Genomic DNA, 24,243 nt, shown 5'->3' with positions numbered 1-24,243 from the left:
TCTCAAAGAAAGGAGAGCATTCATTTTGTTTTCTGGGAGAGTGTAGCATCAGACCTACTGTGGGGATTGCAACTGTTTTCAAGTGTTAAACCAAACTGTTAGGGATGGCTATAGAACAAGATGAATCAGCCAACTGCCATCATCCTGGGGAATCATAAGCCAACTCAACACATCTCCAAAACTGGCAGCACAAAGCAGGCCAAACGTGAATGCAGAGCTCAGGTGCCTCCTCCATTGGGGTCACGTGTAGATTTGCTGCTGCAGGTCTGGCTGTGAAGCAGTTGCTAGTGTTAAAGTCCAAGGCTGAGGCATGACAAGCCCTCACCTCCAGCGGGGGCAAGTTTTCCTCCTCTGCAGCCCCAGTGCAAGGGAAGGTAATGCTCAGAGAGAGTAGGTGCTGCCTGATTCGCTGCTGTAGGGCTTCCTGGCAGTAGAAAGAGTGTGGTTTGTTTTAAAGCTGTTTCTTACCACTCTCTTGAGACAACTGACGTTTTCTCATCCAGGGCTAATGTAAATGCATCCCTAAAGTGCTCACAACTGGAAGAAAGTTTATCTGTTGTGTACTCTGTGGGTAAATACTGGTAACAGCGAGGTGGTGGGAGTGAAGGAACGAGTGCTGTTTGTCCTCTGGATGGTGCTGTTGTTTTGTACAGACAGCCGAGGGGTCCTGCAGAGCTGCTTAAGACTTCAAGTACTGTTCTGCTTCAGAGAATTAAGGATGATATACACAGTCCTTTTCTCCTGAGCAGATCTCTCGGGAACCTGTGTGTTGTGATCCTCCTCCAGCACTCCCGAGACTGCCTAAAGCTTAGCTAATGGCCACAGATGGGAAAACTCACATCTTCTGAGCAATTCCTGCTGATCTGGGCCAGATTTTTTCTAAAAAAGCTCACTGAAAACTTTCCTCAGTCCCCCAGCCCCCAGGAGTTAAGCTTTGGTTCAGGTCAGGATGAGCAGGTGTTGGCTCAGTCAAGTGCAATCAGATGGCCAGGAGTCACTGGAGGACAAGTTTTCAGAGTGTGGTTACAGTTCATGGTGGAGGACGAGGACACGTATTCCTCTCATGAAAACACCTTTCCAGAGGTCAGGACTTTGAGCCTGACTTTTGTTTGTCTGCCACAGCATCAGACAAGGTGTGAAATAGATATTTACAATGTATGTGCTTTTGTTCTGATGTCCTTTTAACTTCTTATTGTACTGTTCTGTAACTCTCCTTAAGATACAACTGCAACCCTTACAAAGGAGACTTTGTGAATCATTGCCTCTGTAATTTGTCTTCCTTGTCAACACTCTTGCAGCCTTTTATTGGCAAGGAACAAAGAATAGCAGCCCATGTGCTGTGGGAAATTGTTTTACAAGCTCAGTCTGTGATCCAGTTGTTGGAATTCTGCTACGGATAGTTGATGGAAGTAGAAATTAACTCAAGATGTTGGTTTGAAGGAAAAGCAAGAGTGGAGAAGCAAGTGGTGACAGTGTTTATTTTGTAGTTAGTGAAGATGGCCACATTGGTTCAGTAACTTCTGAAAGGAGATACTTGGAATTTTTAGTGCCTTACAGCATCAGAGAACTGGCCATCAGCTTCTTCCACTTTCTCCTGGAAAAGTCTCCTGGCCATAGATATTTCTAATAACTGGTGCTGGTCTGAGGAGTGTGTGTGTGAGGAGAGTGTGTGCCCTGTGTGATGGCACCGGATCAGTGCAGAGCTTCCACTCCCTGCAGCAGTCGTGTCTGAGCTAAAGGAGTGCTTGCTGATCTGGTGGGATGTGTGTGTGGGTGTCACTAGCCAGGGTCTAGAGACTGGCAAATGCAGGGGGAAAGCAGAAGTCAGAAAAGCTAGTATCTTCTTTTGATGATGTCAGTGGTTCATAGTGAAACAAGTCCTGCCTTCAGTGAGGGACACCATCAGATTCATGCCTTAGTTTCTCCTCTTACTGTAAGCTGTTCAGACTCAGGGTAGTGGTTCCCTGTTGAAGCACAGGTTCTTTCTAATCCTTCTGTCACCCTGAATTCCCTTTAACTGCCACTCTTTGTGGAGTTTATCCATTCATGTCAGCGAGGATCAATTAACAATGCAGTTGTTTCCTTTTGGAAGAGAAATATTAAAGCCCAGCAGCTAATGAAGATGACTGTGACCTTTGGAAGAAAGAGTGACAGTGTGGCTGTATGGATAAACCAGGACTGCCTGGGGAAACAGGAATCTGATGTTTGTACTGAAAGTCAGAGCTATGTCTTTTGCAAAATGGAGGAGTTACCAGTCTCTGGACACTTTTAAGATGTGGTCTGTGTGTGACCAGAGTGACTGGGAGAGAGATTCACACCTGTCAACCTTTGAACTTTCTATTTGTTTTGGCTTTTTGTTAAAAGATCTCCTCCTGCTGTGTTTATGCTTTTCAGTGGGTATTGTTTGTTCCATGCTCTTTGTTTAGTTTGTTTTTCCACTGTGATGGGAAGCACCTGGATGAATTACTGCAGGGTGTTACCTGAATATTGTCAATAGAGAGAGATCAGTGGAAACCAGATGGAGAAAACAGAAAACCCATCTTTGCTCTGTACAGACTCTTCTGAAATTTTCACACACATACTTAAATCAGCTTTGTAATGGGGAAGTTTGATTTGTGGCATGAGCAGGCATTGCATGAAAACGGTAGGTTGGGTGTTGCTGATTCTCTCTCCTCTGTGGGCTGTTTCTTTGCCCTGCAATACTATTCCCTGTCTTATCTGTTGTCCTGGTGACAGGATAGAGCTGTGTGACCTTAGTGGAGATAGGAAGTACCAAGGTGTATCAACCCAGTGACCTTGAGAGAGCAGCAGAGGCATTGTGACTACTTGTGTTTAAGGAGGAGTTTTATCTCCCACCTATTTTCAAGCTGCTCATGGGCAGCAAGGGCATTGGGCCTAAGTTCTTGACTCTCCCTTGTGTTTAGACCATGACAATTTCAACAACCCTACAACTGTACTGTTAAATTGTCAGTGCTGTGACTGGGTTGATGAGATGGTTCTTTAAAGTGTCCTGAGGAAACTGCAGACTCTCCTACACACCTCCTTTAGTTTTTAAAAAGCCCCTGCTGTCAGCACAGTTGGGGTGGGAAATTTTGTGTCTGGCTGTTTGATTGAGCACACCATTCAGGCAGCTGGAAGGTCCAGCAGTCCTTTGTGCTGTCCCTGAGACCTGTGAAGGACTCTACTCTCAAGTCTTCCTGGGTCTTTATCCCCTGTATCTGTTCTCAGGTGAATGTCCACACCAGAGAGCAGAACTAGGGGAGAAAATCTGAGGTGAATGTAACTGTGACTATAAATGCAGCAGAGAGGAATTCTTGTGTAAAGTCATCAAAAAAGAACCAACCCTGCAGCAGTGGCTCTTGGGCCTGTGTGTTATCTTGAGGAGATGCCTTGTGGGAGGTTTTCACCACAAATGTTCTGCCAGGGACACAGAACAGTTGTGGCTATGAAGATCCCACTAACTGATGTTAGCAAGTGTTTTCCTGTTGTGAGTGCTGAGAACTTGTGCAAACAAAATTAGGGATGGTTCCTATTGTCTTTGCCATCTCACCTGCAGCTCAGCAGTCACCTCAGCAGAGATGCTGCAGGTTTATGAGGAGCCTCTTAATCTGAGCTAGGCTGCTGGTGCAACTGCTCCACTGCTGATACTGGTAGGGAGCAGCACCTTTATCACTGCAAAACTTTGGGACCACAGGCAGAGAAGGTGCTGGATCTGCACCCAGTGCCTTTATACTGGTTTCCAGCAGAGGTGCTGTCTTGGGAGGCCCCTCCGTTCCCAGGCTCTTTTGTGACAAAGGTCTGCCTTTGCAGCCATGATGCTGCTGGTCTGGGTGGGATCCCATCAGCTATCTGCCCTCTCTGGCTCCCACCATCCTTTTTGCCAGTTCCTCCTATAGCCCTTTGTGGCAAATGGTTTATTAGTGAAGGATGAGTTGTCTTTGCACATGGATATTCTGTACCCGGGAATGATCTGCATCATGCGTGACAGTGTGGTGATATTTATACGGACAGGCTCGTGACAGTGGTGTTGATGTCTCTGCTCACCTTGCTGCAACAAGAGCTGAGGCACACACCCTCTTCCTAATTGCACCAAAGTGTGATGGGTTTTATCCTTCTCTCTGCAGTCACAGTGACGGACTCAGCTGAGGAAAAGTGGCTGTTCCAGTGTCTGAGGGGCACACACCTGCAGACACTTGGGGTTAGGAATTGGGAGCCCAAGACTGATCCATCACATTGTTCTAAGGTGGGAGAGCATGTGCTGATGGCAATGGCAAGATTCTATTCCCTCAGCCTTGGAAGTCATCAGCCCGTGGTGGGATAGCAGAGCTGTGATCCAAGACCCCTGTACAAACCTGCTTTCTTCCTCTAAAGAAATCTACCAGAGGGCAGGACTCTGTGTTAGCTCCCTGCTGTGAAATATTTTGCCAGTAGCAAAACAAGTGGCCCACCTTAGGCTTGTGAGCTGCAGAGCATTGTGGCTTGAGGACCTTGTGGTGGAACCACCAGTGTCTAGATGAAGCTTAAAACAGAGATATCCATGTAGACCTAGGCAAAAATTACCATGTGCTTGACTGCCTTTTACAGCTCTGTCTCCTTTCTGTTTCTTTCAGAGACCTGTCTGGCAGTATGTGGTGCTGTCTCCTCATGGTGCTCATATTCCCCTCAGCAGTGCCTGCCTTTCAATAGCACCTGAAGGAAACACAGGTAATTCACAAGTGCTTTAGGGTAAATTATCCAATTACTTGATTTATAAACCCAAGGACTTGTTGTTTGCTCTTGGATTCTCAGAGACTTTCCCATAGAATTTCACAGAACAGCACATGGAGTTAAAAACCAGAAGAGTCCTTTTCCACAGCTCTGGTTTGGTTTCTTTTTACAGAGCTCTCAGTGTCCTCTTGCTTGTTTTGTGCTTTTACTCTTAAGATATTTATCATTTTAGTTAACTGGGCTTGTGTGTGCTTAGGATTACAATATCAAGGTGTAAATATGAACTCAAACATTGACCAAGCTGAGAGGTGAGGTGGAACAAAAGAGGTGCCCTTAGATGCTGGTCAGTGGGGTATGACATAGCCCTGGAGAGTGTTTAGGGAGAGGGAGGGAGTCTTCAAGCATGGCAAGATAGACAAGCCCCAGCTGCCATCTGCTTGGAGATACGGGGTTGGTTTAGAAACCACTGAAGCTTGGAGCTGCATGAGGTGGCCTTTCAAGATGTCTCTTCCAGCCTTTATTGCTGTGTACCTCATTCTGGATGACTGGGTGATGTCTCAGTGCAAAGTGCCCACTCCAGAGGAGAGGGCTGTAAGGGCAGGCTAGCAGAGACTCACACCACCTGAATTGGACATCACTCTCTTAGCAACACAGCTTAGACTGTTCCTGTTGTTAGCCTGATCATTCTCATTTGGTAACTAAAAATGGGAACACAAGGCTTGAAATGCAAGCTGCAGAGCTATGAGCAAACACACTCAATGTATGTCCTGCCTGTCTTCCCTGTGCCATGCTGTCACTAGAGTGACAACCATCTTTAGGAAGTGTGGCTTGTGGGAGAGGAGTAATGTCATGGCACAGCCTTATTAGAAACAGATTGTCCAATCCTCTCACCCTGACTGAGGCTATGCTACAGGAGTGTCCTTCCCAAAGATCTAAGGCCTGTGAGACAAACCCTGATGAAACAGATGCTGGGGAGAGAATGGCAGGCTCTTCCTGAGCACAAGGATCTCACATTTCCACTACAATAACCCAGTGTGCTGCTCTCCTGCACAGCAATTACTTTGCCTGGGGTTTTCCCAGTGGCAAAGAATTACCTTCTCTCTATGTCTGGCAAAAGCCTCTGTCGACTGGCTGGAGAGTTGGGCAGAGAGGAACCTGCTGAGGTTCAACAAGGACAGGTGCAGAGTCCTGCATCTGGGAAGGAACAACCCCCTGCACCAGCACAGGCTGGGGGTAGAACTGCTGAAGAGCAGCTCTGCAGAGAGAGAGCTGGGAGTCCTGATTGATAATCAGCTAAACATGAGCCAGCAATGTGCCCTCATGGCCAAGAAGCCAATGGCAGGCTGGGGGCAGCAAGAAGAGTGTGGGCAGCAGGTCAAGGGAGGTTCTTCTCCCCCTCTACTCTGCCCTGGTGAGGCCTCATCTGGAGTCCTGTGTCCAGTTCTGGGCTCCTCAGCTCCAGAGGGACAGGGAAGTGCTGGAGAGAGGCCAGTGCAGGGCCACCAAGATGATCAGGGGACTGGAACATCTTTCATACGAGGAAAGGCTGCAGGAACTGGGGCTGTTTAGTCTGGAGAAGAGGAGACTGAGGGGAGATCTTATTAACATTTATAAATAGCTAAAGGGTGGGTGTCAGGAGGTTGGGACATCCCTTTTTTCTATAGTAGCCAGCAACAGGACAAGGGGTGATGGGATGAAGCTGAAACACAAAAAGTTCCACTTAAACATAAGAAAAAACTGTTTCAGTGTTTGAGTGAGGGAGCCCTGGCACAGGCTGCCCAGGGAGGGTGTGGAGGCTCCTTCCTTGGAGGGCTTCAAGACCCACCTGGACACGTTCCTATGCGACAGGTGACCCTGATTCTGCAGGGGAGTTGGACTGGATGATCTCTAAAGGTCCCATCCAACCCCTACCATTCTATGATTCTATGATTCAGGTTAATAGGAGAAGGATGGAGATAATGAGCACAGAAGCTAGGTATCTAAAAAAAGCAGGAAAAGAACTGTTAAATACAAGACAACAGGTAAAAGAGAGAGAAGGGAAAAGAAGCATGTGATTTCCATCAGTAAATCCATCTTCTCACAAGACCCTGTGGCTGTGCTACTCTTGCAGCTAAAAATGTAACTGCACTTCTCCAATGCATCTGTCAGGAGCAGAGTGGAAGGCACTGTGAAGCCACATTTTTCCCAGTGTAGTTCAGGGACACATTGTTTTATCCCACTCAAGAAGCAGGCTTCCATCTTGCATTCCTGTAGCACTTTTCACTCCAAAACATGCCAAATGGCACATTTGCCCTGCCAGCTGTCGAGGGATGGTTTCTGGTGTTAAATCAGTAGTATTGCAAAGACCTTTAGCAAGAAATATTTCACTCTGGGCTGTAAAATTAGTAACCCCCCCCCCCAAATGTGATTCTGTTATTCATATCTGTGTGTGGCCTGATTTGTGCAGCCAGAAGTGAAGTGCTGAGACAATATACCTGCATTTTTTGCCAGGGGTACAGAGGGGGATTTGAGCTTTGTGATTCTGTTTCTCTCTCTCTGGACCAATGGAGAGTCCAGGAATGCTCCTACTCCTGGCAGCTATCAGGAACTGGAGATGGAAAGTTCTGATGAGAGGCCAGCTAGCCATGAGCTTAATAAATTACCCCCTCACTGGTCTGCAGCACTGCCCTGCTCCTTGGGGGATAGCTCTCTGAGAGATTTCTAGTCAAGGAGCAGAATATTTTCTTCCTTTCCATCAAACAAATTTTAAAAGGGAAAAAAAAAAGCCTCATCCCATATCAGCCCTGAAACGGTGTCAGTTTGTCTCTCTGTCTGTCAGCAATGGGCTGATATGTTAGGCTTCCTGCTGGGATGGCACAGACAAAAGCCTGTTGAAGGAGGTGTTTGGATGAAGGATTGCTGGTTCTTTCCAGCCTGTGTAACTCCTGCTGACATTTCCAGACATTGTTGCTGGGTGTATTTTTCTGTCTTGTTTTTAATTCTCTCAAATGAAGCGGCTCATCAGTCTTCTAAGCTTTATGTGTTTGAGAAGGGAATGCTGGCACCAGAGCCACGTCAGTGTTGCAGCTTAAGCAGGACAGGGTGAATGGAGAAGAACTCAAGATGCAGAAAAGCCAATGTGATGGAAAACTGTTTCACTCAATATAGAGAGGTTGACACCTACAGCTGTGACCATAGGGAATATAGTCAGTAGCTGAGTAGCCCTTGTGCTTACAGAAAGAATTACACCAAGTTACAGTGACCAGAGGCTGTAATATGGCCAAACGCAGAGCACTTGCATCACACCTCCTAGTGATTGCTTCAGGCAAGGGCTTTCCCTGGAGCTGGCTGGAGGAGCCTGCCTAAGGACACATTACCATGTGAGAGAGGGGGAAATATTCCAGCTTGGCCCCATATCATCTGCTGTCACAAACTAAATTAAAGGCAGTTTCTTTGCTGAGGCATTGACTAAGTGGAGTTGGATACCAAGCAGACAAAGCAGCACTAATGAAAACCCATCAAGTTCTGCATTCTCTGCAGTTCTGCTATGTGGACTCTGAGGAGGAGCTTGCTAACATTCCACAATGAAAGCCATCATCTCTTTCTCTCCTGGAGCATTTCATCCCTTGGAGAACACAGACCAATTGGCTCACTAAGCTGTTCCCCACCTCCTGGCTCAGTTCACTGCTCTGTGACAAAACTGTGGGTATTGCGAGTGCAGTGGTAGAAGAGGTGGGGGCTTCATCTCAATACCTGGATGTTCATTGAGTGTCTTTAAGAGAAGGTTTGATGCAGAAAAGGACTTGCTGGAGGATGTCTAGTGAGTGTGGAATTAAGGCAAGCTTGGGACTTTTGGGGCTACTAAATTTGTTTGGTGAAAGCAAAAGGTGAAAGGAGCTGTGCATTTTTCTCGTGTAATTTATTTTGCCTCTGGATTCCCAGCCTGAAAGCTTGTGCTTCTGAAGATGACTACTGAACTGAGAGGGGGAAACAAGAACCAAGTCAAGCCTTTGCTAACCCACAGGCATGACCACTGAGCAGTCACATGCTGTGGGCAATGTAATTGTTTTTATCCTCCTAGACATGACTCAGTTTTTACATCACCAAGTAATACAATGAACAGATGAGATCACCTCCAGCTTCTTTAGCACCTTCTTATTCTTCAGGCTTCCAGTCAACTACTGGTTTTGGTATGTTGTGGGCATCACTGAAAGACAAGTTTGTCCTACAGTGGAGCTTGATCAATTTGTATAACAGTCCTCATTGTTATCATCACAGGCACATCTTATGATGTCCAGAGCTATGGGAAAGTGGAAAACACACAGGGCACAGGGAAGCAAACAAGATGTGATACACAGCCTTCTGGAGAACAAGCACACAGATAAATGGATGGCATAGTTCAGACTGCAGCCAACACCCACAACACACACAACTTATGAAGATAAAGTTTGTTTGTGGAAAAAATAAACAACATAAAGGCAAATCTGCCTCTTATCAGTCCAGGATGTAACTAAGGATGTAGTTCAGTGGATGTGGAATTACCTGGGCTGCTGGAGATGGAAAAGGGATAACAGATAAACATCTTCACTTGGTAGTCCATGATGAAGTATTTTCACAGCACTAAACAAAAAAGAACTTCTGGTGTGGGCATTGACATTGGTAGCTGGACACACTGAACACAGAGCAGCAGTGCTGGGCTTGGAGTGTCTACACCATGAGAGAAGCAGCATCTCCTGGGATTGCTGGTAGGACTGACACAGAAACAGAAAGGAGGCTGGCATCTGGCCTGTGGCCCTTTAGAGGTCAAGCCCTGTGTTAGGTGCAGTCTTTGCTTACTGGCTTCCTGCCTGTGGGCTGGGAGCCCTGTGTATCCCAGGAATCATACTTCTCATGAGCTCTGGAGGAGAGAAGCTCTGCTCTTGGCCTCAGTTTTCTCTGAGGAGTTACCATGTCCCAGTGTGACCTCATGTTTGAGCCTAGCTGCCTGAGCTTTGACATACTGATTACAGCAGTAATAGAGGATGATGAAATAATATTCCAAGGCAGTAAAAGCCAGTACTCTGGTAGGGCTTTTGAAGTTTTCTTTTCTTACACCAAGAAGGTGGAAGGCTGTGTGTTTTGCATAGCAAGCCTGCTTTTGGCTAATGTACTTGCCAGAGATTTGGATATTCCCCCAAGCACAGTCTTTCCTGAACAGTTCTCCACAATTGCCAGCCCAGTTTCTTAGAAGCAAGGAAAGCTTTTTCTGCCTGTAGGAATTTTGCTGTCCCCTGTGCCTCTTGGGTTTGCACTAATGTTATATGGAGAAGATTGAAGGAAGATGTTTGCTGCCCCCAGAATTTCCCTTTGGGACCCTATTAATAAAACTCAGCTTTGCAGTTGCACAGAAGCAGCTCTTCCAAGCAGCGTGCCTGAAGGTGCATAGGGCTTGAAATAGGAAGGCTAAAAGGAAGCCATTTCTGTGTATGTTGTGTATTGATGCTTCAGGACTGACACTTCTTCCTGTAAGAATGTCCTTGTGGAGATCTTGTGGGCACAGAGTTGCTACTTGCCTGCTGCACACCCAGATCTGAAGCCCACCTCTCTAGAATTGGCTGGAGCTAATGAGGGCTGCCCAGGAATATGGAATACCTTGGCTCATCCCTTTCTCAATATGTAATTGTTCAACAGACCTCCTTTGGTCCTAGGCTCAGTTTGAGCAATAGTGAAATGTTTTGCTGTAGATGGAGGCAGGGCTGTATCCTGGACTAACAACCTCCTTGGAGTGTTTCTTCAAGGACTTTGAAACTTGTGTTACAGTGTCATTTTCTCTGTGATAACCATTGTTTTACACTTAACTCCAGAGAGAGTAACTTGTCAGGAAGTATGAGCAATAATGAAATGCAACTGCTGCTGAGTCTTGTAGAGGGAATCCTTGTGGCTTAGCAGGGTATGAGGTAGGTGTGAAACTAATTGACTGGCTTTCCTGTAACTAAAAGCAAACATTGCAGATTTCCATGTACCAGTGCAGTTCTGCCTTCCAAGATTTGTGATATTGTCAACAAAAGCCTCTTTATATCTAAGCTTAATTTTTGATAAGAGCTATGCAAAAGCAGCCAGTGTCGTAAGGCTTGTTGTAAGAAGCAATGTGGGGATCTCCTCTTGGACTGTTAGGGTTAATGTTTAACAGCTTCCCATGAGTTAAAACAGCCCCTTGCTCTAAGCATGTAAAACTACATCTTTGGCACAGGTGAGCATTGCTGTGGCTGTGGTGTTCATCTCTGCTGATGAAGAGATGTATTCTGGCCTGCCAAAAATGGATCTCCAGGCAGACTGTGTAGTTTTGTGAAGGAGAGGATGAGGTTTGTGTTGTGGTACTTGGGATGGGGAGAGGCACTGTCAGGTGCTACCTGTCAAAGAGAAGCAACATATCCCAGGTCTGAATATGCTCATGGCTCAAACCAAGTGTAGTGTAAACCCCTCAGGTTACAGAAGGGATTCATTGCCCTTACAGCATTTTGTGTGCACATGGCATTAGTGAAGCTTTAACTGACAGTGAAGAGCAAAGCCTAGTTGTACTGTACAAAACCCAAATGATCAGGGTCCCACTGAGGCTGGCAGTGTAGAAGGCCATTGTCTGTCTGTCCATGATGGCATGATTCAGATACAAGAAGCCTGACATTTGTTCTGGGTTTAGGTGGAATTCAGCTCCATTAAACCCACTGAATTTCAAGGGGCTGTACTGTGGGGCTCTCCAGAGTGATCTAGTTTTTCTAAATTTTACAACTAGCCACAAACTCAAATCCATTTAGGTCTTGTTTTAGTGGTGAACTGCCATAGCTACATCTCCTGGCCACTCAGCAAGCCCTGTGAGATGATGGGATGGTTCAAAAGACAAATGACCAGCCGTGGTGTTGGTACTGAAGGCAGCTTGAACATTCACTCAAAAAGAAGAGCAGCTGAAGAGTGAGTGTTGCTGCCATCTGTACCAGCATCTCAGAGCTGAAGTAGCAAGGTCTTGATTCAATTTGGGAACCTGGGCTGCAGGCAGGCCTGTGTAACAAGTCAGTCAGCAACAATCTGGTTTGATTGTGATGGAATTGGCACCTTTCAAACAAGTGAAATTCTGCACTGAAATGTTTCTAGTTGCCCTAAAGGCAGGTCAGTTTCATTAGAGAGGATGGAGACTATCTGACTTTAATGCTTCACCCAAGCTTTTAAACCAAGCCTTTAAATTCTTCTGTTCTCTGGTGGATTTGTGAGGAGTCTTATTTTGACCCAAAATAAAATGGATGTATGCAGCCATCAGCTTTTGGGGACAGGGATTGCTTTTGGATTGGAGCTACAAGCAATTACTGCGTAAAGAAGAAAATAGTTTATGGTTATGCCTAGATTCTTGCCTGAGCTCTTGTGCAACTGGTGGTCTGAAAGCTAATTCATTTGACTGTGGATGCTTGAATAATTCACATAAAGGTTCCCAGTGATGCTTCCACCAGGACAGAGGTAAAGGGTTTCCTTCTTCCTGTATGAGAATGCAGGGAGGGAGGGTGTGCATGTTCTTGTAGGGAAATCCAGAGAGAAGCCCAGCCCACTCCTTCAACACACCTTTGCAAAGCAGTGCCTATTGAGCACCTCTGGGCAGCAGCAGCAGAGTTTCTGTTGCTCTCAGGCATCTCACCATGCGTTTTTTCAGGAGAAGGCTTCCCAAAATTCCCAGAGCCCTCATTTGGTTCATTGTTCTAACACAGTTTTGCATCTGCATTGCTTATTTCAGCTCCTTGTTTGGCTTGTCAAACACATGGATTTTCAGGTAAGAAACCTCCTTCCTTGTGCTGTGTGCTGGCTGGATAAAGTCCTTGTGCTCACTTTCTGTCTCCATGTCTTTTGACCCTGAAACTTGCACTTCTGACCTGAATTAGATGCCCACTTGGCTGTAGCAGCCCATGCTGTGTACAATCAGAGCATGATGTTGGAAGATCCACAGTCAAAGACTTGCTTCTGCTGGACAGTCAGCATTTCCTTGTGTAGCTGTTTCAGAGCTTTTGCTTTACTAATGCTACCTTTTTTCATACTTGACACTATATATAGCATTTGTTTTACCTGGTGGCTCCTTGAAGGGCTTCATTCAGCCCTAGTCCAGATTGTATTGCTGGACACTGGATTTCATGGGGTGCCTTCAAATGTATAGCAAGTTCAGGATGTGATTCCTAGTCCAAATCTGCTGCATACAGGGAAACCAGTGGCATACAGGCATCATCAGGGTACTATTTTTTATATAAATGGTCAGATAAATACTACAAGAATGGATGTGGATGGAATTGCAGTGTAGACAGCAATAAAATGCTCCAGAAGCATTGTCAGGAGGCACTGTTCCTTACGTGAGCACAGCAGATGCCTGCAAGTATGGCTTATGGGTTGGTGGCACCACTCCCCAGCCTCCCCACCAGCTCTCAGATGGTTCCAGCTCTCTTGATAAACACCTCTGGCTCATCTTGAGGGGGTTAGTGTTCAGCTGGACCTCTTCAGGGTTGATGCTGTGGGAGCTGGCAGCATGGTGAGGCTGGGAGCACCTGCATCCCTTCTGGAGATGACATGAGTTTAGGTCAGCACCAGCAACTTGAGACCACTCCTTAAGGACAGTAATCAATTTGGAGAGGTCAGAATCTGCACAAGGGAGGTGGGGAGGGATGGAAAGAAGGAGGAGGTGAAGAGAAGTGAGTTGTGCTTGATCACAGAGCCCATCAGTAGCAAAGCTGGGACAAGAACTAGCTCTCCATGCACAGCTGCTTGAAGCCATTTGGCCATCATTTCAGCTAATGGAAATGTCCCTATTTTTGCAGCTCAGGTAAAAGACATCTGGGCATGAGCTGTGTGTGGTTATTTGTGTATCAGTTCTATTTCTGCATCTTTATATGTAATGTAAAATACACAAGGCAGCTTTTTCATGGCTTTATCCTCTATTTGTCCTAATGCTTTGTAAATGAAGGGGGAAATGACAATAAATGCCATTGAGCCTCTGCACTTGTTTGCCAGCTGGACTTTAGAGCCTGAAATATGAGGAGCTGCTTTGACCACTGGTCTGGATTTAAAATGCAAGGTCTTGTGTAGGCATGAGTGTCTGGCCATGTGGGCCTGGCTGCAGGGAGCAGGGTTTGGTTGTGAAGGGCCTTTGGTTTTACATTTGGTCTCTGTATGGTTGGCACAGTATTTGAAAATGATGTTACAGACCTGTGATGTGTCCCATATGGAGAGTGGGGTGGGGAGTAGCTTGTCACACTGTCACACTGTCCCATTGTCAGGTTTCATTTGTTCTCTGCCCTTTCATTTCAAAATTTTAAGTGTCATCTTAAAAACACAACAGAAGGTCATCCAAGGGTTGAAGAGCTACCTGAGCTGCCTTAGCAAATTTCCCTTTACTTAGAGTGTGTATATAAAACCTTTCTTCTCATTAGGCAGTAACACAAATTTACACCTGAAGCACTAAGACAGGAAGCCTCTGCTGCACACCTGGTTGAAACAGCTAATGGTTAAGAGGGGAAGCAGAAGAAGAGCTGATAGGCCATTTGCCACAACCTTTGTTCCTCAGAAACAGCACTGATGAGGTTCAAGTACTTATCTGATGCAAAAGGACTTTTAAAAGGCTCCTTAGCTGATCATTTTGTAATCATTTTCGTGAATGCCTTATGACTGAAGCTGCAGCAGCAACTGAACTGTTACCTACAACCTCTCATCCACAGAGGTGCTTTTCTTTTTTCCTGTTTTTCATCTCAGAAGCAACTCGCAGCTCTCTGGAACAAATGCATCATGCAAAGGGTGAAATCAGACTGCCACAAAAACAGGTTTATCCTGAAAAAGCTTTGCTTTACATAAAAGCTCAGCTGCAGAAGTTGTTCCCTTTCTTTTTCCCTGTTCCATCCCTGTGGACAGATGAGAATGAATATCTGGGACAAAACCCACCTCTTCTGCTTTGGTTTATTTTTGCTGGGTTTCAGCCCAGTCTTGTTGCAGGTGGCTCTTCAAAGTGCCTGTCTGAAGACATGTACCTGATGAGCAGTCTGATGCCATTGCATTAGCTGGCTGAGGAGGAGGAGGAGGAGAGGAAAAAGTGCCTTGTGACACCAAAGGCTTAAGAAGGGATATGTTAAAATGATATGGTAAAGGAGTGAGTTTCCCTTCTTATTAGACTTCCCTTACTGAATTTTGGAAGATCTTCATGCTATGTCACTGAAGCACTTGGCTCTGCTGGCAAAGAGAGACAGATGGCACCTTCATGGTGCATGCTATGCCCTGAACTCAGAATCTCCAGAACAGTCCTGCAGTGCTCTGGGGATGTTGCCAGAGGTCCTGCCCAGTGCAAGGCAATTCTGTGCTGGTTTGGAGTTACTGCCAGTGTGGATGTTTCGGGGTGTGTAGCCTCTGGGATTTGCATCATGAGGAGATAAGCAGTATCCAGGCCAGAGTGGTATGGAAAGTTGAGCAACACTTTGGTGGCAAAGTTGAAAGTGAAATTCAGTTCCTACAGTGTCCTGCAGGAACTCACTGGCAGCTGCCAAGGCAAGTCCTCTGAGTGTGGGGATCACACACAGTGGTTGCTCTGCAGCACAGAGAGGCTCAGTCAAGAGCATTAGCAAAGGTCTGGGAGGTGTTGATTGTTAAGTGGAAAATGTATGTGATGTGTCTGTTTTTCTTTTGATTGCATTCAGGCAGCTGAGTGTTTTCCAGCGTGCCCCAGATGTGCTGCAAGTGGACAGCCAAGAGCAACAGGATAATGGGAACTTAAGAAGCCTTTTAAAGGTGACTTTGGGGAGAGACATCCTAAGGCTTGAACAAGGGATGGATGAGAGAACACCAAGATGGGAAGGAAAGGAGGAGCAGAAGAAAATTATGAAACCAGTTGCCAGGTTGAAAGAAGCCAAGGAGACAACAACAGTGAAAACAACTCCTAAGGTGCAGGGAAACATGAAGAAAACAACAGTGATTCCAGGGGTGAAAGAAGTCAAGGAAAAGACAACAGTGAAACCACTTCCCAAGGTTGAAGAAGCCAAGGAAAAGGCAGCAGCGAAACCATCCTCTGGGATGGAGAAAGCTCGTGAAAACAACATATCCAAAGACCAAAGAAAGACAAAAGAGCCTCCTCCATCAGAAAGAAATGTAAGACCTGTTCCTCAGACTGCTGCAGTGACAGAAAAGAAACTGAGGGCTGCTGACTTCAAGTCTGAGCCAAAGTGGGATTTTGAGGACAAGTATCTGCTGGACAACTCCCATCCACCATGGGTAGGTGTGATGGCCCTGTGTGTTCACCAAGGATGCTGCCTCTTTGTTAACTTCTTTGTCTGCTGCCCATTGGCACGTGTGTCCTTTGCAGTCCAGGGTGATCCCTAAGCTGGTAGTTTAGCTCACTGGTATATGCAGATGCTGCTGGGACCCAGAGAGGGGGACCTATATGTACAAGTCCATTAGCCAGACCAGTCCTCCACCATGCTCCAGTAGTGGAACTTCCTGCAATTGCACACATTGCCATGGGTTCCTTTGAAAGTCATCCCTTTCTGGAGCTCAGGTGCATCAGAAACTGGGGAAAATCTCCTTCTAGATGTGCTTCAAGATGGTGCTACTCTTAGGTGCCTCTGACATATTGCTTGGGGGGCTTAGGCACACAATGCAGCACACATGTGCCCTGTGACATGACACCCTAAGGCAAGTGGGTCACACCAAGCCTTGTGATGCCTGTCTGGCACTAGCTGCCAGGCTCCTTACAGGCATCCCACTTAGAATCACAGAATGGTAGGGTTGGAAGGGACCTTTAGAGATCATCCAGTCCAACCCCCTTGCCAAAGCAGGTCCCACCTAGATCAGGTCACATAGGAATGTGTCCAGGTGGGGTTGGAAACCTCCAGAGCAGGAGCCTCCACCCCCTCCCTGGGCAGCCTGGGCCAGGGCTCCCTCACCTCAACAGTCAAATAGTTTCTCCTTATGTTTAAATGGAACTTTTTTTGTGTTCCAGCTTTTTTCCATCACCCCTTGAATCGTTTCTCACCTGAACATCTGCATTCCTATGAAGACTCAAGTGTACAATTCCCAGATTTCCCTTGATCTTTGTTTTGTGCAGCTGAGCTAAAGGAGAGGGATCATGGTGAGGGAATAGGAATGCCTCTGTGTGCCTGTTCACCCAAGCACATAGATACCAAGCAGAGCAAGCCACAGGCTTTGGCAGCAGGGAGGCTTGTGCTGTGCAGGCTGTGAGGAGTGACACTGGCAGTGATGGTCTCAGTGCACAGCAACAGAGGCTTTCTTAGTTGTTTGTATTAAAGTCAAAGAAAAAGGGTTAGACAAGGGCTAGTAAGCAGGAACCTGCCTGCTTTGGAGACAGCAGAGTAGGGACCTCTCTCATTTTAAGGTTTACTGTCAATATTAGCAACAATTCAGCTATGTGTAAGTGAGCCCCACTGGAGAAAGGATGGTTAGAAAGTAAATTTTTATACTGCTCTTGTGGTAATTATCAACAAGAAGAGAATCTTTCCCAGGTATTGCCAGTTCACTTTTTCTGCCCTGTATATAGAGAGCCATATCCAGCAAGCAGCTCCCTGCAGTCCAGAGCTCCATGACTCAGGTACTCCCAGCATGGCAGGCTGCTGTGGAGGGTTGTCTTGCTCTGTATTGAACCATCATCAGAGCAGAGCAAATAACTCTGAACAGATCTGGCATTCAACAAGACTTGCTTTGTTCCTCTCTGTTAAACAGGCACAACTGTAAGTCAGCACAGGTGTGAAGTATTTTGGTAGAGGTGAAGATGAGAATCTCCAGTTATAGTTGTAGCTGTCAAGGCAATAGCACACACACAGCTACAGCTTCAGGGTTTCCTTACAGCTCCTGTTTGTTGGGAGTGTGGTTCTGTAGCTTAGTTCCTTTGATCACTTCTGCTTCTGTTGGTCATACTACTGATGTGATCTTCCACAATGGTAAGTCTGGTGCCCACCATCAACTTGTCTTTACAGCCATGCAGTGGAAAGCCTGTCTGTTTCTTTTCTATTTTGCACTGAACTCTTATCCTGAAAATATTTGTTGGCCTTTCCTTTTTAGCTCTGAAGGTTTGGAGCTAATGCAAAATGAGATTAGATCATCTCATAATTACTGTGGTCCAGGAACAGGGCCTTTAGGGAAGTTGTAGACTATAGCAAAAGTCTCAGCAAGCAGATGAGGCAGGTTGTGGTGCACAATACTGTCTCTGTCCCTCATCTTATCCTGGGGACTCTGTAAATCTTAACCCACAGCAATTTTCTGTGATGCCCCTGTTGCTGGAGGGCAAGTAACCCTCTCTAGAGTGAGGAAGGTCTTTAAACATGGGTGTAAGTGCCCTGCTCGTGTGCTCAGGGAGGAGGGAGGATGTAGGCAGCTGAGCAGAGGTTGGGACCACCTGGTTTATCTCTCTTAGAGGAGCCATTTAAGTATTTAAAGGCTCAGTGCTGTAATTTTCCACCATTGCATGTGTCATTTTGGTGGTACTGGGGAACTATAGCTGTTGCTCCAGGGGACTGTCAGGGCTGCAGACACCACGTCCTCTGCTCAAACCTCTCAGTGGAGCAGGGGCTGCTCTTGAAAATCTTCATCCCATTCTCCTCTCTGGCAGTATCAGCCCTTCTTGTACTGTTGGGGTGTGTTCTTCCATGTGGCACTGAGTCACTGAGAAGAGCAGCTGGCCCCTAAGATACCTCTGTTATCCAAAGACATGTGACTATTAAATGTGGAACTTGGCTGTTAAATGCTTGAGCTCATTTGCTGGTACAGTCTTACTAAGGCACAGCAGAAGGGCCTGGCAGGTAATCCAGTCTGGGATGTGGGATGTGCATCCTTCTTCCTAGGCTCCACATAGTCTCAAGGTGCCTGTAATACAAACAGGAGTGGGTCAATTATATGGCTATGAGTGTGTATGCCACAGGTGCCAGTACCTCACCCCTCCTGCCCAGTATTACTGTCTCTAGAGGCAAAGATGATGTCACCAGAATGCTGCTCACCCACATGCTCCCATCTTCTCATCTGATGAGCTGCAGAGCATGTGCAGCCATCTCAGAAGTGCAGAGCAGGAGCTGGCAGAGAAGTGTGAGACAACAGTTTACAGCAGGAAGCTGAGAACATCCTGCAGTGTAACAGGCTGCAGAGTATTTGGGTGTGCAGAACAGCTGAGACAGTGGGGAAAACCCTTCCTCAGTATGGAAAGGAGGAGCAAATGCACACAGAAGGGTCTTTAGTGAAGATGTGGATGCACATGTTTGGTCTTGCTCCCAAACCTGATGTCTAATTATGCAGAGAGAGGGAGTGACTAGAAACACTCCCACCTCCCTCATTTTCTACAGGGTCAGACTTTTCCCTTGTTCCTGTGGTACTGACCCAGTGTAGCTGTGGAGGCACAAGAAGTACTGAGCCTTGGAGAGCACAAAGCACAGCACAAAGTACAGCTGGAGCAGGAAGGGAACATCTTTGTCTCTGAACATGAAGTATGCTGCAAATGAAATGGTGCCAACATGAAACTTGCCACAGTGTTGTTCTCATTCCACTCCTGATGTGGCAGACAGAATGAGGGTTGTCTCCTCAGGCTGTGACTGGATTGTCATCCTCACCCATAGCAGAGAGCCCAGCTGAGCTGTGGAGCACACAGCAAGGCATTGGCCCTGTAGTCTGCTCGTTGCTGGGGATCTAAGCTGGGCATGTGGGTCCAGTTGGTCTCCTGTTCAGTCTTTCAGTCCATATTTGGGGAAGATGTATAAGAAAGTAGAGCCCACATTGTCTCAGTGGAAAATCCAGTGCAGTGGGGTTGTTTGATCTCCATCTGCACACACAGAAGGGTCTAGAGGCAAACAGCCTGACTCTTGCCAGCTACAATGAGACCTCTCTTGTTAGAGAACATAAGCTGGCTTGGAGTCCCTTCTCAGCCATGTTCTTTGTTTGTGATGAGTCAATAATCACAGAATAGTGATTTATATGTGAATTTATGAATCAATGATTCAACATTTACGATGGTGAACAAGTTGTTTGTACCCTTTTCCTTATATTTAATGGGAATTATAATGGTAATGTGGTTTCAGTCACTCCCTCTGTCTGCAGAATTAGACATCATGTTTGAGAGCAAGATTCAACATGTTGATGTGTTGCTCACTTTGTTCCTTTGTGTGCAGTCTGAGGCCAGGACCTCATGATATATGTTGCTATGTTTACACTAGACCTATTACAGATAGTCATTTGCATCAGTTAATGAAGCTCAAGCCTAGTAAAACTTGTGACTATCACAGACCTGCTGTGAGCAGAGCAAAGTCGGAGAGACCTGGAGTCACAGGGGCTTCCCTGCAGGTGATGTTCCACCAGGAAGTTCTTGATGTAGTGCTGAAATGACTGCTTTTGTTCATGGTGATGGAGACATTGAGGGGAATGGATGATGTACCACTGGAGTTTCTCTGCTCTCACTCTTACACACAAGCACTGGCACTCAGTCAGGTTTATCAGCTCCCTGCTAATCAATCCTTATTATTTTCCTTTTGTTTTTCAAGACCTGCTCTGCTTCAGTGAAAGTCAAAGCTGCCAAGTCTGACTGGCTTCGAGATCTTTTCCTGCCCAACATCATGCTCTTCACAGACAGGAGATACTTCAATGACAGTGAGTGGGACCGCCTGGAGCATTTTGCACCTCCCTATGGTTTCATGGAGCTGAATTATTCACGTGAGTCCCTCAGAGCAGGTCAGGATGGAACTATCAAACTCCCAACAGGAACCTTGTGGTAGCAGTTGGAAGTTTGCAGCATCTCCCTGTGAAAGGCAGCAGATTGGGTGCATCTCATGGTGGAAACTGTGCTGGTTTCACTGTGTCCATCCCAAAGGCTCTTGATGATGACTCTCAACTATGTTTGCTTCACAGTGGTGAAGGAAGTCATGGCCCTGCTGCCCCCAAATCCCCACCAGCAGCTGCTCCTGGCCAACAGCAAGAGCAACATGTCAACATGCATCAGCTGTGCTGTCGTGGGCAATGGAGGAATATTGAATAACTCTGGGATGGGCCAGGAGATTGACTCCCACGACTACGTCTTCCGGTAAGGCAGCCTTCCCTCCTGCCACACACACAGCCAGCTCATTCTGGCTAGCTGATATTTACAGCTGGATAACTTCACCTCTTCTGGTGTTTCACGGACTCCCAAGTGACAAAATGACTGATGGCAGGAGGAGATGAAAAACCCAAAAGGAACTGGAAAGTTCCTAAACACACAGGAAGAGCTTGGGTTCACAGATGAGCCACAGCCACCTCCAAAGCAGGGGATCTCCTGGGGTGGCTGAAAATGGGCTTAGTCTTCCCTTTCTCCAGACTAACTTTGTCATTTCCTGTTATAAACATGAATGTGAGTGTTTTCAGTGGTCACCCGCTAACTCTGCTCCTCTGTTTCATTTCCTTGGCCAGGGTGAGCGGGGCTGTAATCAAAGGTTATGAAAAAGATGTGGGAACAAAAACCTCCTTTTATGGCTTCACAGCGTTCTCCCTGGTGGCCTCTCTCCAGATCTTGGGACGCAGAGGGTTCAGCAAGATCCCACAGGGAAAAGTGAGTGAGGTCCACACTGCATGCATGCACAGCTCTGACAGGATGCTGTTTGTCTGTGGCCTTCAGTTCTGATGTTGCCATGCACGAGGAGCAAAGGAGCTGAGCTAACACCTCAGCGTTGCCCTTGGTGAGGGAACCTGCATTGCCTTTGCTCAGAGGGAGTATTGGCAGTGGCAAGCTGCATTAGTCCTACCCCAGCCTTTTGGCATGTAGATGTAGCTCTACATCAGATGTTCTGCAGCAGATGCTCTGTGGGGTGGTTAAAAGGTGCAGACCAAAGAGGTGTGTCTCAGGAACTCAGTGAGCCTAAGTGCCTGCTTGCTTTTCCTTTTTAAAGGATGTGTCTCTCTTGTGCCTTCATTAATGCTCATTTGTTTCCTTAGGATGTCAGATACATTCACTTCCTGGAGGGAGCTCGAGACTATGAGTGGCTGAAGGCTCTTCTGCAGAACAAAGACATCCGAAAAGGATTCTTGAACGAGTAGGGTAAAACTGGCCCCACCTCTGCACCCTGCAGTGTGGAGCTCTCTGTTGTGTCCTTTTCCTCTCACAGCCCTGCTGAGGTGCAGCCCAGGGTAAGGCCAGGTTAAAGCCTCCCTCTCCTGGCAGGTGCTCAGGGCCCTCCACAGCTCTCAGCACTGCTGTAACCAATACACCTCCTTCCCAGAAGTAGCTGATTGGAATGATGTGTTGCCAGAGCTTGGTCCTCAGGGATCAACACACGCTGTTGTCTGGTCTGGTGTCTGTTCATGGTGGGCTACTCAGAGATGAAGGTCTGGTTCCACCAATTCTTGTCTACACACACACACGCTTTTGATATTCCTGTCTCTTCTTGTTGCCTCTTTCCTTCCTGATCTCTTCCTCTGCAATGCACACAGGTTGTAGAGGCTTTGTCATAATCTGGAAGATGGTGCAGAATAACTTAACAGTGTTTGTGGTTCTTTTCTTATCACCAAGTACAGCAGGGCTGATGCTTTCCAGCTGTGATGAAATAAAGGAGCCTGTCCTCAATCTCCCCATTCCTGTCTTTAGGCACAGGCCCCGGGACAGATTTGATAAAGATTTCATGCTGGAAAAATACCTGGTGGTTCACCCTGATTTCCTCAGATACATGAAAAACAGGTGAGCTGGGGGATATGTGCTTTAATAGGCTTGTTTTTTCTTGCCAGCACCATCTCAGTCTGGGCTTTCTCTCCGCAGCTGCCTCCCTTGTAGCTGCAGTTTAGTCACACCAGCAGACTGGGGGTAAGCTTCATCAGTGTGCAATCAGTTCAGATTCTCTGTGGTGCTGCAGTGGGATGTTAGTGGGAGGTAGACACCCAGCATCTGAGTTACTTTTCTAACAGCCATCAGACAGTTGGGCTTTGTGCATCCTAAAGAGCTCCTGGGCAAATGGCAGCTTTACATGTGGAGAGAGTGATGCTCAAATGCCAGAATTGGTCTAGTTCAGGACCAGGCTTTCATGTTCCACATTGCTTAGCATTTTGGAGGAATGCTCTGTAACAGTTCTGCTTTCTCAGGATCCTTGAGTCTGTGCCCTCAAACACAATGACAGGCACTTCAGTGTCCCCTTTGCCTGCTCCTTTTCACAAGCCTCTGGACACTGTCACTGTAAGAGCTGCTAATTGTGGCCCACATGTGACCAAGAGGTGTAGGAAGAGCAGCTCTTTTTGTGCCCTATGTTGGCTGCCTTTACCCTTCAGTCTCCTTGAGAGCTGAGTTAGGCCTTCTCTGAGACAAGGGAAATGCAGTGCCAGATGGCTTGTACCTCCCTGCTCCTTCTGCCATCTCCCCTTTGACTTGGGTCCTTTCCAAGGCCAAGAGGACTTGAATGCTGTTTTTTTCCTGATGTGGACTCCTACCTTTATAACAGCTGCTGGCACAAAACACTGCAGCTGCTTGCAGGTTTTGTGATCCTCCTCTGCACCTCTCCTGTGTCTCATGTCACTGCTGAATGTGGACATGGAGCAGGATTTACCAGGGGGTTTCAAAGCACTTCTGCACTGCAAGGCCAAGGATGGATTTCAGGGTGGGCTTTAACATCCCAGATCCTTTAATCTACTCCCTCTCTATCCTCACTGCCTCAAGACCTACCACTTCCATGAAGCCAGGGTAGAGCTGGGCTTAGGCTGCAGATGATGGAGCATTCAGGGCTGGCCTTGTGCTTGGCCCACACGTGTGGGCATGCTCATGGCTGCTCTGAAACGCCTCCTATGGCCTCAAACTGCTGCAAGGGGGGAAGATGCCACACAGGCCACAGGGAAAAAAGGTGTGCCAAGCTTTAACCAGCACACTCAGCAACTGCTCTGTGCTTTCTTCTCTCCTGCTGCAGGTTTTTGAAATCTAAAAGCCTGGAAAAGCCCTACTGGCGACTGTACAGACCCACAACAGGGGCCTTCCTGCTGCTGACTGCCCTCCACCTCTGTGACCGGGTAAGGGCATGGTGATTCTTGCACCCAGCACTGTCTGGAAGGGAGGAAAGAGTAACAGGGCAGAGCAGGGATGGCTCCAGCCTGGAGGGTGTCTGGGTTGTTGTCAACTGTGAGGGAGCAGATTGAAGACAAGAGAAACGGCCCCTAAATAGTTCAGATGAAGGTTGTGAAGTCTGTCATGGCCCAAGGGCCATCCTGCCTCCCACAAAGGCAGTGAGAGGACTCACTGGAGCCACTGTTCATAGTCTGGGCCTTCTGCACCCCCAAGCAGTGTCACCTTGAGGAGCCCTGATTGACATCCCTGTCCTGTGTTCCCTGCCTGTCTGGGAACTGTGTCTTGTCTTTCACTGGGCTCCCTGTTCCTCGCTCCCTGTCCCCAGTGAGCCCCTCCATCTCTCCCAGGTGAGTGCCTATGGCTACATCACAGAGGATCACAAGAAGTACTCAGATCACTACTATGACAAGGACTGGAAACCTCTGATTTTCTACACTAACCATGACTTCAACCTGGAGAAGCAAGTGTGGAAAAAGCTTCATGATGAGAATATCATGAAGCTTTACCAGAGATCCTGA

At 47.0% G+C, this 24,243-nt stretch overlaps 1 protein-coding gene across 1 annotated transcript; it reads left to right on the top strand.

The window, feature by feature from the left end:
• Positions 1-12,344: 12,344 nt before the first annotated feature.
• ST6GALNAC1 (ST6 N-acetylgalactosaminide alpha-2,6-sialyltransferase 1) lies at positions 12,345-24,243 on the top strand. The gene is made up of 9 exons (XM_062011027.1): positions 12,345-12,475; positions 15,369-15,939; positions 20,202-20,370; positions 20,566-20,737; positions 21,100-21,238; positions 21,622-21,719; positions 22,271-22,360; positions 23,571-23,670; positions 24,073-24,243. Exons 1-9 carry the CDS (start codon positions 12,345-12,347, stop codon positions 24,241-24,243), a joined length of 1,641 nt encoding a protein of 546 aa, XP_061867011.1.

The sequence above is a fragment of the Colius striatus genome, chromosome 18 (assembly GCF_028858725.1).
Source record: "Colius striatus isolate bColStr4 chromosome 18, bColStr4.1.hap1, whole genome shotgun sequence".
Lineage (NCBI taxonomy): Eukaryota > Metazoa > Chordata > Aves > Coliiformes > Coliidae > Colius > Colius striatus.
The sequence above is the reverse complement of the archived record's forward strand: the minus strand, read 5'-3'. Positions and strand labels throughout refer to the sequence as shown.